At 38.5% G+C, this 18,758-nt stretch overlaps 1 protein-coding gene across 1 annotated transcript; it reads right to left on the reverse strand.

Moving 5' to 3' along the window:
* Positions 1-625: 625 nt before the first annotated feature.
* LOC125226353 (popeye domain-containing protein 3-like) lies at positions 626-18,555 on the reverse strand. The gene is given in 9 exon segments (XM_048130313.1): positions 626-1,508; positions 3,536-3,781; positions 3,784-3,832; positions 11,079-11,186; positions 16,004-16,135; positions 16,904-17,085; positions 18,058-18,142; positions 18,220-18,278; positions 18,366-18,555. Coding segments are annotated over 9 exon segments (1,191 nt in total). The 5' UTR covers positions 18,493-18,555; the 3' UTR covers positions 626-1,305.
* Positions 18,556-18,758: the final 203 nt, after the last annotated feature.

Raw genomic sequence — 18,758 nt, forward strand, 5'->3', positions numbered from 1 at the left:
TCGTATCATCAGTTGACGAAATATATGACGTAGGCATTAGCAAATAATAAATTAATGATAAAATAACTTTTATGATACTATATCATGATATGTGCTTTGTTGTTTTACAAGACTGTGAACTGAAAATAATAATCAGATATCACTTACTGTACTTCAACTGTTTTGAATAAAAAATAATGGATATTGTTTAAAAAAATACTTTTTTTTGCTTTTGTTTCTACTTAAAGAAAAAAAATTGAATCCTAACGAAATCATAATAGTCGATACTCGATATACGTTGAATTATTAGTGGTAAACTTGTTTTTTTATTCAAACTCTCTTTATCCTGCCACGTTTTCCCTGCTACCCTGTCTATTCACTTTCTCCTGCCGGCGTATCATGCTTCTAATTTTATCACTTATCCACGTGGATAAGACTTCTGTCACTCTTTGGCAAGTATGTCAGTGTGAGAGTGACAGATGTCTTATCCACGTGGATAAGTGATAAAATTGGAAGCATGGTACGCCGGCTGTATGTCTAAAATTTCAACTCGCTATAAGTTCTACGTTTTTATGACTATTTCGTTCCCTCCTGCAAATTCCGTATCATTGATGCACTCAAAAACATATTTATTTCCAAAAACTAAAGGAAGACGAAAGGTACTCGGAAGAAATGACACAGAATTCTGCATCAGAATCAGATCTTCTAGCATGAGATTCGCTTCAAATTACGCAAGTTCAAGCCAATTGAATTAGCGGGTAGTACTGGGGCCTCATATACACTAGACTAGGCAGAAGACATAGTGGCAGAGAACGGAAGGACTTAAAGGAAGACTAGTGTCTTAATTCATCATGATTTTCCATGGCCTCACAACCATGATACTTATTTAGAGGAAGTGTCTGAGCAGCTTTCAGCGACTCAGGTCGTCAGATGATGCGAAGGGAGCATTGTGCTCAGCTAGAGTTTTTTACCTCTAATAGTGGATAAGAAAAAGGAAGTTAAAGGAACACTAGTGTCGCAATTAATCATCAGTTTCTACTACTGTGGTATTTGGAGGAGGTGTATGGACAGCTTTCGGCAACTGATAGATCGTCAGATGAGGCAGCATGAGCCTCATGTTTTGCTAGAAGCTAAGCATGACTTCTCTGTCGCAAATAGTGACAAAGAAAGGAAGTTACAGCTTCGCAACTATGGTATTTGGAGAGGTGTCTGGGCAGTTTTCGGCAATTGATAGGTCATCAAACGAGGCGGCGGGAGCCTCGTCCTCCACTGGAAGCATTTCTTCGTCACAATAGGAGCAAAGGAAGGAAGTTAAAGGAATACCTACTAGTGTCTCAATTCATCATCAGTTTCTACAGCTTCACAACTATGGTATTTGGAGGAGGTGTCTGGACAGCTTTCGGCAACGGATAGGTCATCAGATGAGGCGGCGGGAGCCTCGTGCTCCGCTAGAGGCATCAGTTCTTCGTCGCCGGAATACTCGGAGCCATCGCGACGGGTGTCGGAGCGGTCGTTGCGGATCCAGCAGGCTGGGGGAGAGATACGATGATAATAATAAGAACCTCGCGGATTCACGCTGCACTCACGTTACTGATTTACGCCCTTATTCATAAACGTTCACTAAAATTAACAAGTCGATCAAAATCGTTTGTCCCTTTTTATCATATTACATCGGAAAGGGACAATATTACATTACGATATAAGTGCGTAAAAAAGGAAGTTCGAACGAATTTCATTTTCGCATGTGTATCGTACGACGTTTTTCAGTACAGACACAGAATATATAATAGTACAAGTACAGAAGGCCCACTGCTTTGATGTTTCTGCCGCCTTTTTAAATACCTACAACATTCTTACAAAGAAACGAGCCGCACGTGCGCGCCGTCCGGTGATAGGGTTACCAATGGATCCAAACTAATTAATACTCACATTAAATGTTATACTATTATATTCAAGTCTTGAGTACTTTCTAGGTATACACGCTATATTTATATATTTTTGTTCAAGGTTCCAACATCACAAGCCTTATTGAACTTTTCCGTGGGACTTAATCACTAGTAGATCTGTATAAGAATGTCTTTGGTATTTATTTTATTCAATAACTTCTTTTAAATCAAGTAATAATAGCCATTTTTTGCGGACATCGCTTAAAAAACCTCGCGACGTAAAGTACTGAATCGAACGTGCACTTTCCATCAACTCGCGTGAGATTGCGGTCAAATGGTCGCGGACCTGTTACAGATGAGCTCATAAAAACCTGGCATATAATGAACCACTTCTCGAACTAGTGCGTAAAAAGTGACCATCTGTACTGAAAACGAACTTTATCGGCTTGATAACTTTAGTTGAATAAGGGGATTAGTGTCTTTGCGATAGAATGTATTAGCGGACTAAATGTGAAATAGCGGACTAAATGAAGCTGCTGACATTTTTGACAGTCATCAGAAAAAAATGCTATTTAGACGTAAACGTGAGCATGCCATTGACTTTAAAAATTTAATTCATCAAATAATTTATTGCGTATAATATATGACACAACTGTCATATTTTTAGTTTTCTGCGCGCACTAAAACTGCAATTAACGTAACCAAACTGGCACCAAAACCCCAAACTTGTGCAAAATGGCCTCGCAGCGGAAACGTCCTGCATATTCAAGTTATGATTTACGATGGCGCGAAGTTGGTAAATAAATTGGTTTCTACGGCGAGGCTTGGACCGTGGCCGGTAGAGGTTTACCGCTATTTGAAACTTCCAGTGCAAATTCACATTACTGTATCGTTACTTCGTGTTTTCACGAGCGTCTAGGGAAAATGCCAGGTGCTTTGTGCTACTTATAATATGGCTACCACGGTTTTGACATATTCGCTAAGCGACGAAGCACCCGCCAAAGCGAATTATATCAGCGTTAATTAAATGTCAAACTCGTAGAAGCTGTACTGATAGTTGTAAGATATAGTACAATATAGCTACAAGAATCCTTAATAATCGCTTCCAAAATCGTACCTGGACTCTAGAACCTGTAAGTACTCATAAAAAATTGAAAACCACTCTCCAATCTCTAATTTATCTCTTCACTAATTATAAATTGTTAGCGGTTAACTTAACTATGCATGCCACACTGAGAGTTTCCTTTCTTCTCTACAGATTTCAGATTAACTGGCATACTTAATCTGTCAAACACAGCTAAATAACTTACTTGGTCGTTTCTCCGGCGGAAATAGTTGAACCGTGGTCGGCGGAGGAGGCCGATTGACTGCTCTCAAACTCCATGGACTTCTTGCCAAGGCATGAGCAATACTTTGCAAACGTATAGGTATAGCAAATCTGACCATCTATCTATCACACTCTTGTTACCTAGTTTACCTACCTTAGAGACATCTGAATAACAGAGAAATACTTTGCAAACGTATATTATCCAAATGTGTCCGTCCTAACTTGGTCGTTTCTCCGATGGTACACAGGACGATTCACAGCTGTCAATTTAATTAGCCTACTCGCCAAGGCGTGGGGTATACTTGGCAAACGTATATCCAGATATGAGCTTTAATTAACTTACTTGGTCGTTTCTCCGGTGGAACGGGTTGAACCGTGGTCGGCGGCGGAGGCCGATTGACCGCCCTCAATCTCCTTGGACTTCTTGCCAAGGCGTGAGAAATACTTGGCAAGCGTATATCCAAGTGTGAGCCTCTATCCGTCACTATTTTATTATTCATGGCGTATAACTTAGTCGTTATGTCCCGGGCTATAAGAGTTGTTATGACGGAGGCCAAGTATGGCTCCTTTACGAAGAGATATTCTAGGAGCTGCGTTGCCAGTAGACGTAGCGACAGGAGGATGCGGCTAAGATGGATACCTGATGAAGAAATATATTCTTGATTCCATTGATATGTAGGTATTCTAAAGATATATAGCTTTTTCTGAAGGTTTAAATGATTCATCCATGGTCTGAGGTATATAGAACAGTACCTAGCATAGATAAAACTGCAAGTTTTATTCATTTATGTATTTACTTTGACCTACCTACTCCTACTCCGCCAATTGCAATTCCCCAAAATGTCACCACAGTAAGACTTTGAGGTCAGATTATACAATAAAATCGCTCTGCATGACACTTTTTGGCGCCATTCATAAGACATAGTAAGAGATGAACGCAACTAGCGTTAATATATATAGTACAAGGGTTTACACGATGTAATACAATGTTAGTTTTTCTAGGTGATATTTACCCCAATTTTCTGCTTTATAGCCACCTCGGCTGTTGTTCGCCCGTATCAGACAGCAATTAGGTCAGCGCAAAGGGGTAACATTGATCACTCACGGTGGATAATGCAAACGTGTTTCCATAACCATTCCTGATCGTATCATAATGCTATCATACTTAGAATTTACTTAGTAACACTGGTAGCCTAGCGGTAAGTACGTGCGACTTTCATTCCGGAGGTCGCGGGTTCGAACCCCAGCTCGCACCAATGAGTTTTTCGGAATTCATGTGCGAAATGTCATTTGATATTTGCCAGTCGCTTTTCGGTGCAGGAAAACATCGTGAGGAAACCGGACTAATTCCAATAAGGTCTAGTTTACCCTTCGGGTTGGAAGGTCAGATGGCAGTCGTTTTCGTAAAAACTAGTGCCTACGCCAAATCTTGGGATTAGTTGTCAAAGCGGACCCCAGACTCCCATGAGCCGTGGCAAATGCCGGGATAACGCAAGGAGGATGACGGGAAAACTTGAAAACGAATACCGAGTGCCGCCCATGGCATAACTTCAGTAGAGAACCGTTTTTTACCCGCCTGGGGTTTGTACTTCTTGAGTAGCAGGTAGCAATCGGAATGTATGTGTATAGCCAGAGGGATAATCCAAGTCCCTTCCAGACAAAGACTCGAATTTCTTAAATTCGAATACTCGAAGTAATTAACTAAGTTTGGAGTGTGGTGAGAGAACTAATGTGCGATTACTACCACTAGGCATATAGGTTAGATACAACATCTACGGGAGGTTTTCTACGAGGGTAGGTAATGCCAAAGAGCGAAGTGACTTACGGCGAAGTAAACCGATCGTGAAATGAGAAATGGTTGCCTAGAACAAGCCCGACAGCGGACTTTACTCATTTACAAAATACAAAATTCCATATCTCATCCTTCGAAGTGGATATGTTAGTTGCCGTAATGAAGTTTTAACCAAAGAAAACTGGTTTTTATCCCCAACGCAAATAGAGGCGTATTAGTTTGATGTTAATATCTGTAATATCTGTATGTACCTGTACATAAACGATATGGCAATATTCGTCACATTCGACTCTGACGTATCCGATCCGTACCTAGGATAGGTACGTATTAAGATCTAATATTATACGTATATTAAAGTTCCAGTCAGGGGGCCGATTTTTGAATCTCGGCCATTCGATTTCGTGAAATTCGTTCAATAATATCTCCACTACTAGCGATTTAAAATCTACTAACAGAATCGAAAACGAGTGGCCATCACCACTAGTTTTAAAGTTACTAACCGTCCTTTTTCAAAAATAGCATTACCTACGTCGTTTTCCACAGACTTTCGAACGGCGAATACGTGCGTTCGAAATTCAAAAATCGATTCCCTGGGGCCCGTTTCTCGAAAGGTACCTACAAGCCTTGTATTACAAGTGCGCGACCTGTCAAATCGTATGGGTTGTCATTTTTTCAACGTTTCCCACCTTCACTTTTCGAGAAACTGACGTCCCAGCAAAGTGTCACCGGATCGATTTTTGAATTTCAAAACACGTATTCGCCGTTCGAATAAATGTCTGTGGACAAATAAAATAATCGACCCGCTTTTAGATGTTTATTTCCCACCGCAAAAATAGTGAAATCGCAACCTGAGCGCTCGATCATACCGTGTGTGGTATCAAATTAAAGGGCTTTGCGAATAGTTTATAAATGTATATCACATTATAGGACTTTTTCTACTTGGTCTAACAAAATATGAGAAAATGTCCAAAAGTGGTAATAATTGTACCGGTGAAGGCTCGTTTTCAAAAAATTGGCAAAATTCAATAATAGCAATTTATAATCACTAAGGCATAACAGCAATTTAAGTAAACGTTGCAGATTAATTTAGTACAAAACTTACTTCGATGTGATGTAGATTTTCAAAGAAATTGTCACTTAATTTTAGGTAATTTCTGAAAAAAATTGAATTCGCCTTAGACTTTTCTTAGTACTGCTAGTCCGTTACTCTTTTGGTTGCAAAAACTTAAAATAAAAATCTAGTCTGAAATGATTGTGGTACAGGATATACGAATTTAAATTTACCCGTTTTAATATTCAAAATTGTCCAAATTTTACAAATAAGATCGACTGATTCAGCTCTATACGTGCGTTTTTCTAAACGTGCATTAGAGAAAAATTCATAATTAATTTAGTGAGTTAGTTTTCAAAAATCCAGTCTTATAAAAATCAAGATAATAAGATGCTCTAACTGGAACTTGAATTAAATAAATCTATTGGATAACGAAAAGTGTAGTATTTCACCGACTAAAACTATCAATTTTACATTATTTTGACGTTTTTTTTTAAAGCAGCCGTAATGCTATTTTTGAAAAAGGACGGTTAGTGGTCGTCGTTTGTCAGTCTGAGGCTTACTTATTAAGTTAAATGTATCCAAGTAAATATTAATTTTTATTAAAGCGATAACCACTGTTTCAGCCCTAAAAAGGGGGAGATAAGATAAATGCCTCCTTACAATTTATGGTTGTCATCTCCAAATACTGTTTTTATCGAACGGCAGACTGAAATAATGACTTTTGACAGAAAATGCTATCGGTTTTATTTGCTTACTTCGCTTTATTTCACGGGTCGTTTCGGTTTGTTTTTACCGAGTGCCTTGAGGTGATTAATTATTTTGGTTAACGGTATTTTGATTGAACTATGTAAATATGTTTTTGTACGGGCGACTCGGATGATTTTCAATTTACGGTTAATTCATTTACGTTTGAACTAAGAGCCTAGAACCGCCAGAACGTCCTATTTTTTTTAAAGATATAACATATGGGATAATTTAGGTAGAGTTTGTATCGACGTTTTACGTCTGTGTTAGAAAATAGTGTTAGGAATTGATAATATTCGTTGCCAGACCATTTCCGCTGACCGTAACTTATCTCAGACGCTTGCTGTGCATGTCTCTTAACCCATTATAGCCTAGCGGTGCCACCCAATTTTGTATGGACAAGTAAAAATATGATAGAGCTCCAAATGAACTAAAATCTATTCAGGAACATACTATACTATACTTGATTCTTTTCCAATTCGGAGACCTAAAAAAATTCGGGTTATAATGGGTTAATTTACTTTATTTTCTCAAGCTACGGCCGCGGAAAAACAGCTCGAGCTATCTTTAAGGTCGTATCAAAACAAAATCAAATCGAAACAAGTTGCTTTTTTTGAATCGGTCTTTAAATTTCCGAAACATTTTAGTATACTGCCTCTCAGTAAAGTTTACGAGAAGTTATAGACAAATCTTTTTGCAAGCCAAATAGTGGAATATTATTCCAGTCAAAAATAGTTTTTCATGCTGATTTTACACACAGATCATCGATCAAACCAAATAATTGCCAGCGCAAACAGTACAGCGACCTTTGGAACCCCTTCGGGTAGTTATATAGGTCAGCTTACTGAGCTGCGGGCGCCGTGAGTAATGACGTCATCAGTCTGATGAACCGTGATACACTATTGACGCATTAGTCATCAGATAGGAAGATATTTATTTTGAGTCAGCTGTAGGAGCTTTCCACGGAATTGTCTAACATTATCCCGTAATAGCACTTAATTTATGATTATTTGCAGAAGTTTTTTTTCTTCTGGAATGGATATGGAAAATGATTAGTGAAATACTTTATTGCCGATTTAAAATCTTGATTATAAAATAAAATGCATTTGTATGGGACAGCTGCTCTGGTCATGGAAATGCTCGAAAGACGTCTGATTTAAATGGATGGTGGACGAAATGGTCAGACTAAAGAAAAGCAAAAAAAAACTTATTGTAACACACGGCACTCAAAGTATTGGGTTGGCACAAAAGTAATGACACACTCTACAAAGCTCTATACATTTCCTTTCTTAAGTTAATTGTTTTCGATAATATTCTAGTATGTTGTAGAACATTCTAGGTACTTCTAATGAACAGCTGCAGAACTTGGGCTCTTTATTCTCCAGTCTTGGACACCAACTCGTCGTTTTATAAAATAAGCTAGCTCCATTATTATAAAAGCCATTTTTTCTTTATTTGCGGTTTATATTTTCACTTGCATTAGACCGGACCGGTTTTATTAGTTGTCGAATCTAGAAAAAGGCCAACCACAGAGTAGGTTTGAGACAGGCAAAATGTTGTTTTACCCAAACCCATACTGAACTTTACGGTAGGACACTTAACTCCCAGATCCCGGACCTAGGTATCTATGTGAATAACCGGTTACCGTTACTGCACTTGGGCAAGCCATCGGTAGTGTCGGTAGTAACATCTCTAGTTTACACCGTCATCCCTGCTCGTTACTTACCCTCTGCCATAGACAAAATACAACAAGACGTGTAAAATGTAGTCGTTTCACGTTACGTCAGGGGTAGTGCAATACTGTGTATATAACAAAAGCAGTTTTAATAACAAAACTACCGAGAGAAACTGAAAATCGGGTCACTCACGTAAAGTGGTCGAAGATCGCTCGAGATGTTTCGCTCCGTAACGAGGAGCAATTTAATGAGATCACGCGATGCCGATGGCATCCCAACGCAGACTGCGGGCCGCAGCTCGCTCGGCGGCGGCAGGGACGGTGTGAAACTACCCTCACTTTCGGCACAATTGTCATTTGTTGGGTTGTACACTAGTGCGTGTAGCACACGGAGCGAAACATGTCGAGTGATCTTCGTCAACTTTACGTGAGTGACCCGATTTTACAGGTTTAGAAAAAGCAGTTGAATAAACGAGCTTATAGGCCCATATGAAACCGACAGGTAAATGACAAATTAAGACAAACTATAATTAGGCTTCTAGCGCGTTTATGATCAATTATACATTTTTAAGTTTAATAATTTATCCAGATAGCTTTGTCAAATATAATGTTTGATAATCCAATAAGCTATCAGCGCTCAAATAGTCAATGTCCACTTTTCTAGGAACAAGTAGGTACTCATAGTAAGACTATGGCGAGTTTCATCCAAGAAAATCGGACTTTACACGTCTTACAATTCCTTCGTCTACGAGTACTTATACCGTCTAAGGAGCACTATTTGAATTTTACATGAAACTTCGCTCCCAGCGAGTTTTGAGTCGTGAGAAATGAATGTTTTATACGATCTAGTACTCTGCAGTTTTCTAATATCGTGAATGGGTCATAGATCTATCACAAATATGCTGGGTTTTAAATTTCGTACTGCATAAGTAAGTAATGCTGCAACGTAGGCAAAAATACTACATTATTCGTAGAAATGCATGTACACCCTGTTTTTATTGAATTCCATTAACTTTAAGGGTAGGTTAATTCTTTAGATCAAATACAATTAATTTCTCTAAGAAACTAGCGTCTTAACTCTTGCGGTTATCGAGTTATTAAAAAAATAAAGATAATTTCTGAACACGTGTGTGACAGCCTTTACCAATTCCTATTGTTATTTGTTTTGACATGTACCGTCAATCAATTGACACTTACTTGAATGTTATTCTTAAGGGTCTCTGACACTAATAAATTAATTAATTATGTATGAAAATGATGATTTATTTTACGAATTTAACTAAAAGCGTGGTTAGCAGGGTGGTTCCTGATAATGAACCTAACGTCGTGTCGAATTTGTCGTGTAGAAACTATTAAATTTGTATTTGGTTAGAAATGTATTCGCTGCGAACTATTGATGCTGACTGTACTGTACACCGGGATGCTTCTTTTGCCCGTGTCATGGGACAGACACACGCAGAAGTAGATATTTAGATAGCTGTATGTTATTATTATAGTTTTTCTACTCCCGTACTGTTATTCGTGAGTTACAAGGTCGTGCATAGAACTTAAAAACCCTACATAAAAGATGTCAGGACAAGTCTATCTAGTCTATACCCTGAAAACATTTAGTAGAAGTAGCACGATATAGCTGTTACAGTTCAGTAAATACATTGCTACCAACTTAACAAACCAATTCGCAGAGTCGAAACTCCTTCGTTTTCTGCTGCGTTCATTGGCGACGCGTCGAATCGCATTCAAATGTATGAGAACTCGATTCAACTCGGCTCGATTCGTCTTAGTGGCCAGGCTTCAAAGAACCATACCATAACAGTTTTATTTTCATGTTTGCACTCAAACTGCATATTCGGTAGGCGGTCCACTAGATAACTAAGATGACTGAAAGTAGGTATTTGTTGATTTATAATTTTCTTTCAAAATAAGTGCTTGGTCGTAGAAAAGTATTGTATGCAACGGTGTTTAACTGAGTCAAAAAATGCTCGTGGCGTCTTTATTAACAATTTTCGGCTTCGCCTCAAATTGTTACCCACGCCACTCACCTTTTTTGACCTCTTTTAATCACCAGTTGCATAAAATACTATTATGACATGAGCTATTTCCATTGTTAAACTATTTTGTACATTTAGGTATACTCGTAAGTAAAGGTGAACAGTCCCAACCGAACCACGTAATTCGGTCATTCGGGCAATAACATTTCAACGTTGCAAGACGTTGGCTATTTTAGAATTATGTTTCCTTAAAACAGCTGCATATGTTTAGTACATAGGTAACTTACCTTCAGATGTAATGCGAAAAGATTTTCCTTCGTATTTTTACGGAAACGTTTGTATTTATCATGCTTGTTCAGACTGAAATTTACGCACTACATCTACCTATACTCGTTTTTGAAAATCGATTAATGAGGTTGTTACGGATTTTGACTAGTCATCGGTAACAATGTTTAATTTTATGGGAACTAATCTGTTAAAGGGACATCCGCTGAAGTAGAAAGTTATTTAAGCTTATTCCGTTAATCTAACAACAACCAAGCAGCAACGGAATCAAACTGTTGGCACCTGCGACTATCAATTACTAATTTAAATCTTTTGCAATTGCAATTGGTATTTATAAAAACCACGTACCTTGAATTTTTCATCAATAGTAGCCCGGCTGGACTCAAACTCGGGAGAATCCAGAAACTCGCATGGAAGAATCGGATGGAGGAACTGGTGTCCACTCATCACGTTGACCTAGGAGGAAAACAACACAGTTTGTGTTATATTAGATACCATAATCAATACTCTAAAAAAGTCCAACAATAAGTACATAAAACACATTAAATGCGCTATTAGCGTAATTTGCCTTTACCCTTCCCACGAAGGTTAAGAAGCTCCCAATTCTGGTATTAAGGGCAAAATTTCTCTGTCGTCCGTGTAGCATGTTCCAATATCATCTCGACCGGACAATACCGTGTTCGAGGGTGGGTACTATCTCTAAAATCTAAGACATCTTCTCATTATATGACCTACAACGAGTTATAGGTACCTAAGTAGGAAAATTAACACAAATGGTCCTTACGTCGACACTGCCCAAGAGTTGTCACTCTCAATGTTCATTCCCGGAAATAGAAGTAACAACAAAGTGAGTAAGTAATCAAATTACTATTGGAATTGATAATCTATGGAATGTATTCCCGGGATAAATTGATTTCATTCATTCATTTCCTTCATTCATTCATTTTCATTCATTCAAAAGTCAAACCCACAATATGCGTTTACCTTACTTAGACACCTACACATTATAAAACAAGTAAGTTCATAAAGCAAAGAAAAACTAAAAAGGAACCGATTTAACAACCCTGTTTTAGACTTTTGTAGAATTGCTACTCAAACATCCAAGTTGAGCTATCCTAGTTCCGAAACTCAGTTACTACTTCGGTTGATCTTTGTCGCAAGTTTCCGTTGGTTAAAATAGTTCAGCGGTTTTCTCGCACCCTCCTTCGCTGCTCGGGCAGTTATTTTTATCAAAACATCCAATGTTGTATAAGAATAATTGAACAGCATTCCGAAGATGGAACAATTTTCGGAGTAGATGGGAATATCGGAGAGACACAATGTACGCAAACACAGATGTTGCTTGTAATAAACTTTGATTAGATGCACATAAAGCGCTGCTTCTGCTGCTGCTGTCTATGCCTCGCTACTCCCAGTTTCAAGGGGCACGAACAAAATGTATACAATTGAAGGAAGCTCACTACATTCTATAGCACGTATGAGGAGCGTTATCATAGCTGGGCACCGTTAATCAAATAGTTAACTTCGATAATCGTTAATCCGTTACTATAAAAGTTAACTTCGTTAATCGTTAAAGCGATACATTTCAACAAATTTAACGAAAGTTAAAGTTAATCGATAATCCGTTAATCGTGATAAAAAAATATTTTACTGTAGCTAGTTGCATCAGTTATCAACTATTAAGTTTTTGGGTAAGTTTATTATGTTACTGTAAAAGACCGAAGATCGCCAAAATCTCTTGAAAAATCCCAGCTGCCAATTGGTAAAAGCGAAATGTTAATAAATAGGTATTGTTCTCTTTGGACTTATATATACGTTGTTTCGGTAAGTCCTAGGTTTTACCTTGGACCCGTAGGTATTGGGTCATTCAAGCGGTCGTAGTCATGGTGCGTAGGTTCCTCGGATTGAGACACCTCTATTCGAAGTTGTGATTCACGGTAACTTGGTAGATAGCGTCGCCCGCCGAACTCTGGCTTGATGCGTCGGTTGCGCGATTTATGTGCCATGCGTCGTGCCTGATGATTTACATTCTTTTTCGCAGTTAGTGATGGGTGCAGTAGGACTAATAAACTTTAGCAGGTCTCGAATAAGTGATCCAAAGGCACCAATTGATATGTAGACTGAATTTTCGGGAAAATCCTAGGTTTCGCCGTACTCCGGGCTTTTACAGTAGCGGTCAGAGCAAGTTTTACTCGGCGCGTGCGGAACTGGATTAACGATTAACGGACTCGAAGAAATTTAACACTTTCGCTACCAAGAACCCGACTGTCGGGCACACCGCTCGTAGAAGCGTAGCCGATTACATGGGGAAACCCGTATGTAGCGAAAATGTCGTAGCGCCGCGTAGAGCCCGGTTTCGAAAGTGTTAACGGAAGTTAACGAATCCGTTAACATTTTTTAAAGTTAACTTAAAAGTTAATCCGTTAACCAAAATGTTAACTTCGTTAATTAACGATTAACGGATTAACGAGTTAATGCCCAGCTATGAGCGTTATGTACCTAAGTGAATGAAGGGAAAGTGGGTTGTCCGACTCGTAGCAAATGGGAATCAGTGACCTCTGTCCATCCCTCTGGGAAACGGGTGTGAGTATATATTATGTACCTCTATGTATAAAGTATACAAATACAAATAACTTATTTAAAAAAACATAATTGTATAGTGCAAGATGATAAATGGAAGATAGAATGGGATTGTTGTGTAAGGATGTTATACCAATCGATCGGTAGAATAGAACATTAGACGTCGGTCGATGGTTTCTACCACTTCAATGAACCCGTTTTGGATAATCTTTATTCCGCCTGTCCGATACGTAACATAGGACTATACGATATTGACGACCGGTCTGGTCAACTAATATTGAGTATATGTGACATTATCTTGGTAAAGGGACCTTATTCTCGATGGCGCTTACGGCGTTATGAGCGATGTTCGTGTACAAATACGACGACACGGGACGTAAGCACCATCGACAATAAGGTCCCTTTACCCAGATAATGTCACATATTACTAACTATGCCTATTACCTATGCAGCGGATAGTGTGTTACGATTCCGGTAAGAGAATTTACTTGTTTGGTGAGCGCAGAATGTCTCTGTCGCGTAATATTAAAGAGTGAAAAAAGACATTATTTTTATTAGCCTACAGTTGATGATTAGCACCTTGGCTATGCACCCCGATATAACATTCACTTCGTTGACAACCACACGTTTCTACATAAGCGTAAAACACAAATTTACGACGTATCACAAAATGGATGCGTTATTAAAAAGTGTTATAGCGACGTAAAGGGAATAGGAGCGTCGAGGAAGGCACGCCTGTGCCGTTAAAGGCATAGGAATACTGTCGCGATATAGATTACTGCCTTGTAATAGGCGTATTATGAGTCATATAAGTATGACAACAGCTGAAGTAAATGGTGTTCGGAATTATCCACCTATTAAAGTTCCCATCAATGTTTACGATGGATAGGTACTGACATTAAATTAAAACGCTATCTCATAGATAGAGCAGAGAGCAGTTTGCTATATCTACAGACGTATTGGGACAGATTCTACTACTAACTCACTCACTGAATTTAGTTACTTTACTATTAGAGACAGCTAGCCAGCAAAAATAGTTGATGAGCCAACTTTAAGAACTTTTTTCGGCGTTTGGTCTCATGACAAAGGTTGCATACAATCACCAAAATGTTTAGACTTTTGACGTAAGATAATATCCATGGGAGAAGGAATAGGACAACAATCATTAATACTTGCTCCATATAGTGATAGGTATATGTAGAATGAGCAGACGAAGCGTATCGTAATGCAATACAGCACTGTACTGCTACACGATCAACAAAGGTTATTTAAAGATTTTCTAAACTCTAAGAACGATTTGACGTAAGATATCCATGAGACAAGAAAAGGAAATACAAGCATTACTACCTGCTCCATCTAGTGATAGTAGATGAGCAGACGAAGCATATCGCAATGCAACAATACTGCTACTAAATTATTAGTCCTATCTCCATATACTCATAGTGTAGTGACACAAGTCTATCCACCTTGTGTGGTAAAGGTATTCATTGCAAACATTGGCGCGTGCAGAATTGTTTTAAATTTCCCCCTTCGGCACTTTAGGGAATAGGAACATTTGCATTTGCATAATTTGTGGATAAGATACATGTCTATAATATATAGGATTTTTATAAGTGCTATTGACGCAATGGCACTCCAAAGGTGTTTAACATGCGCGGTGCCGACCTTAAAATTCAACACCCTCTCCTACCGTACCAGGGTATGTAGCCGAATGGCACAAACGCTCACGAAACGCTCACGAAACGAAACGCTCGTAGACTCGTAGACGTAAACTTTTCATTTTCGTTTCGCGTCGCAGAAATGCCATGCAGGGTAGGTATTTAAATTAGTTTGATTATTATTTTCTTGTCTTATGATCATTCTTGAGCATATGGGTACTATAGAATACAAAGAAAGGAGCTAGCTACCGATTCGATCCCTATAATTACGCTCCGCGAAAAAGATTCCGTAGAAATTATCGTAATTTGGCTTCATACAATGAATTAACATGAAAACAGTAATTCAACTCCACAGAATGACCGATGATTTTTCTAAGGAAAATTCTAAGGTCGCTGCAGACTTAGTATTTCAAAACTTTAAATGTCTGACGTAAAAAATATAAACAGTACCTAAAGAGGATTTACTTCAGCGGGATTGTAAAAGTTGAATTAACCATTTCATAACCCAACGTTAAATTATGTTAGTGATACTTGTGGCTAGATGGTACTCTTTACAAAACTTCCAAAAGTATTATAGACGTTAGGTACTTATTAAATGGGCCATAGATCTTTTTTGCTTGATTTCAAATCAAACAAATTTAATAAATACTTTCTAATGTCTACTAATTATTATCATAACTGAATTCAAAATTAACTTATATTATTTATTGTATGGCCACTCGCTTTATGTGCCCAGCCCAGCATCAAATTGTCCAATGTTGCCCTGACAAAACTTAATTTAACCAAGCATAAGTATGCAAGTGTTAACGTAACATGTGACGTCCTAAGAAACATCTGTTCGCTAGAAGGAAGTTGAAATTGCAATAGGGTTGAGGAATTTACGGAAAATGTAGACGCCAGCTGCTGACTGTAGTACTTCTTATGTTAATTTGTTGTCTACAACATCCAACTTTATCTTTATATTATCAGTGTATCTAAATTTCTACCGTAACTGCGCGTTTAGTACTAAGAAGCTTGATTGCTTATTCAACCTACCTTTCCAGCCAACAGCAGGCCAAGTCTGTCGGTCTTCGTAAGGTTCTGCATAGCGTAGGCCTCCCCGGCATGTAGAGACATTACGTGAGCAAAATCCGGTGATACCATTCGCTTGAATTGTAGCCGTGAAACCTAGGAAAAATGTATAATTAAATATGACTGATCTGCAAATAGTTCTCGTATAAAAATACCCTAGAAGCAATAAAAGAAAAGCAAGAAAGTAATTTGCACTGGCGAAGATTAAGGATATCTACTGGAGTTTATAATAACATTTCGATGAAAAATATTATATTACTCGGATAAGTATTACCTACTTACTTCGTGGCGAACCTTCACTTTGGGACGATTTGTTGAGTGCTTATAGCAAGTTCAGACATTATATTTTCGCCAGCTAAAAATTGTGGCTAAAAAAATGGTACCTATGTTGGTAAGTTGCTTACCTTGAAAGGCTCAAACAACGTATGGTAAACCTCCTCCAACTCCGGATCAAACTTGACCGGCCGCATCTCATAAACGAGATATACAACTTGCGCCAGGTTCAGAAACATTCCATGTTCCATGAGAACGCATCAGGTGAGCATGACATACCATGTCCTTCATACTTACCCTTTTACCTTATATCTACGCCATGAATGTGAAGATAACTTACCTTAAATAGCTCAAACAGCGTATGATAAACCTCCTCCAACTCTGGGTCAAACTTGACGGGTCGCATCTCATATACGAGGTATACAACTTGCGCCAGGTTCAGAAACATTCTTTGTTCCATGAGACCGCATCAGGTGAGCATGTCGTACCATGTCCTATGAAGGACATGGTACGTCAGATATAAGGTAAAAGGGTAAGTATGAACTTATCCTTTTACCTTACATCTACGCCATGAATATGAGGATAACTTACCTTAAATGGCTCAAACAGCGTATGATAAACCTCCTCCAACTCCGGGTCAAACTTGACGGGTCGCATCTCATACACGAGATACACAACTTGCGCCAAGTTCAGGAACACGAAACCGAAGTTCCATGAGAACGCGTCAGGTGAGCATATGACGTGCCAGGCCCAGATCGAGTAGAGCATGAAGGCTGAAATATGAGCCATTGTGAGTGTGGAATCAAAGAGACGGGATCATAATATATTTACAAATAAGAATACATACATATAATCACGCCTGTATCCCTTAAAGGGGTAGGCAGAGCACATGAACTACAAGTTTCAGTGCCACCCTTTTCAAAAAGGGGTTGAAAGAAATCCAAATTGTGACATTGCAGTGACAGGTTGCCAGCCTCTCGCCTACCCGTAAGCCCGGGGTTTCCGCATTGTCGTCGTTGTACGCATGAGTACGCATGTTCATACTAACGAGCGATTTTTGGTTTGCGAAAGCCGATTCTGCGTTGATAGGTTTGGTTGGGACTTGGGACTAAGAAAAAAGGATAAGAGCACAGTAGGCCCCAAAATCAGATGGGAATAACTAGTGTAGTAAAACCTAGAATTAACGAGAGAGCGAACAAACGTTTGATGTGAATGTTGACCCGTGCGTTGGTATTCCATACAAATTTTGAATTTCGCATTTTTCCACAACGTTTTTAGGGTTCCGTAGTCAACTAGGAACCCTTATAGTTTCGCCATGTCTGTCTGTCTGTCCGTCCGTCCGTCCGTCTGTCCGTCCGTCCGCGGATTATCTCAGTAACCGTTAGCACTAGAAAGCTGAAATTTGGTACCAATATGTATATCAATCACGCCAACAAAGTGCAAAAATAAAAAATCGAAAAAAATGTTTTATTAGGGTACCCCCTCTACATGTAAAGTGGGGGCTGATATTTTTTTTTTCATTCCAACCCCAACGTGTGATATATTGACGGATAGGTATTTAAAAATGAATAAGGGTTTACTAAGGTCGTTTTTTGATAATATTAATATTTTAGGAAATAATCGCTCCTTCATTCCATCTACATTTTTTATTAATTATTTATGCGATACCTAGTTGCATACATAGATGAACTCGAACTTTAGCGAATTTAAAAAGAATGTAATAATGGTAATTAATATTCATTTACCGAAAATCAAGATTGTGTGCATCCAAAGCTGCCCTTTCTTCGTACTCGGCGCGCAGTACGAGGCCACAAATAGCATGTTGGAGAGCTGAAAAAAGAGTAATGGATTTTAACATCATTGTCATCGAAATTTTCGATTTTTTTTTGGTTATGAAAATTACAGACCTGAAAAAGGGGGTGCTGTGGAACCCTCCATAGTGGACACCAAGGCCAATACCATGGTCCTAACAAAAACATAATAATTTGTATTAGGCTATTGTTAATACTAACATTATGTATATGTCACAATAACATTTTGCTACAATCCTTACCTGATGGCATTGTGTAATTCACCGACCCATAATCATGGAGTGTTCCATTTTCTCCAGGCCACGAATAATTAAACTCTCCAACTTCTAAATATTCCGTCCTACCGCTAGCTAATCCTCTTTTTGACATAATTGCTTAGGTTATCACATATGTTTAGTGACGATAATTTGCGATAAGCATTATTGTTTTGCATCACTTCGCGCCATTCATAACAAATCAATAACATCCGCCACTGGCACGTTTAGTACACAGATAACAATATCCGGAAAAATAAGTACGCTGGCGCCATCTTTCGAGATTTTCACAAATCTCCCATAAGCACCTTTATATTTTTGTAATTAAAATAGTAGTTTGTACCGAATTTAATTGAATTTTATAAAATATTTTGTCGTAAT

The sequence above is a fragment of the Leguminivora glycinivorella genome, chromosome 5, assembly GCF_023078275.1.
Source record: "Leguminivora glycinivorella isolate SPB_JAAS2020 chromosome 5, LegGlyc_1.1, whole genome shotgun sequence".
Taxonomy (NCBI): domain Eukaryota; kingdom Metazoa; phylum Arthropoda; class Insecta; order Lepidoptera; family Tortricidae; genus Leguminivora; species Leguminivora glycinivorella.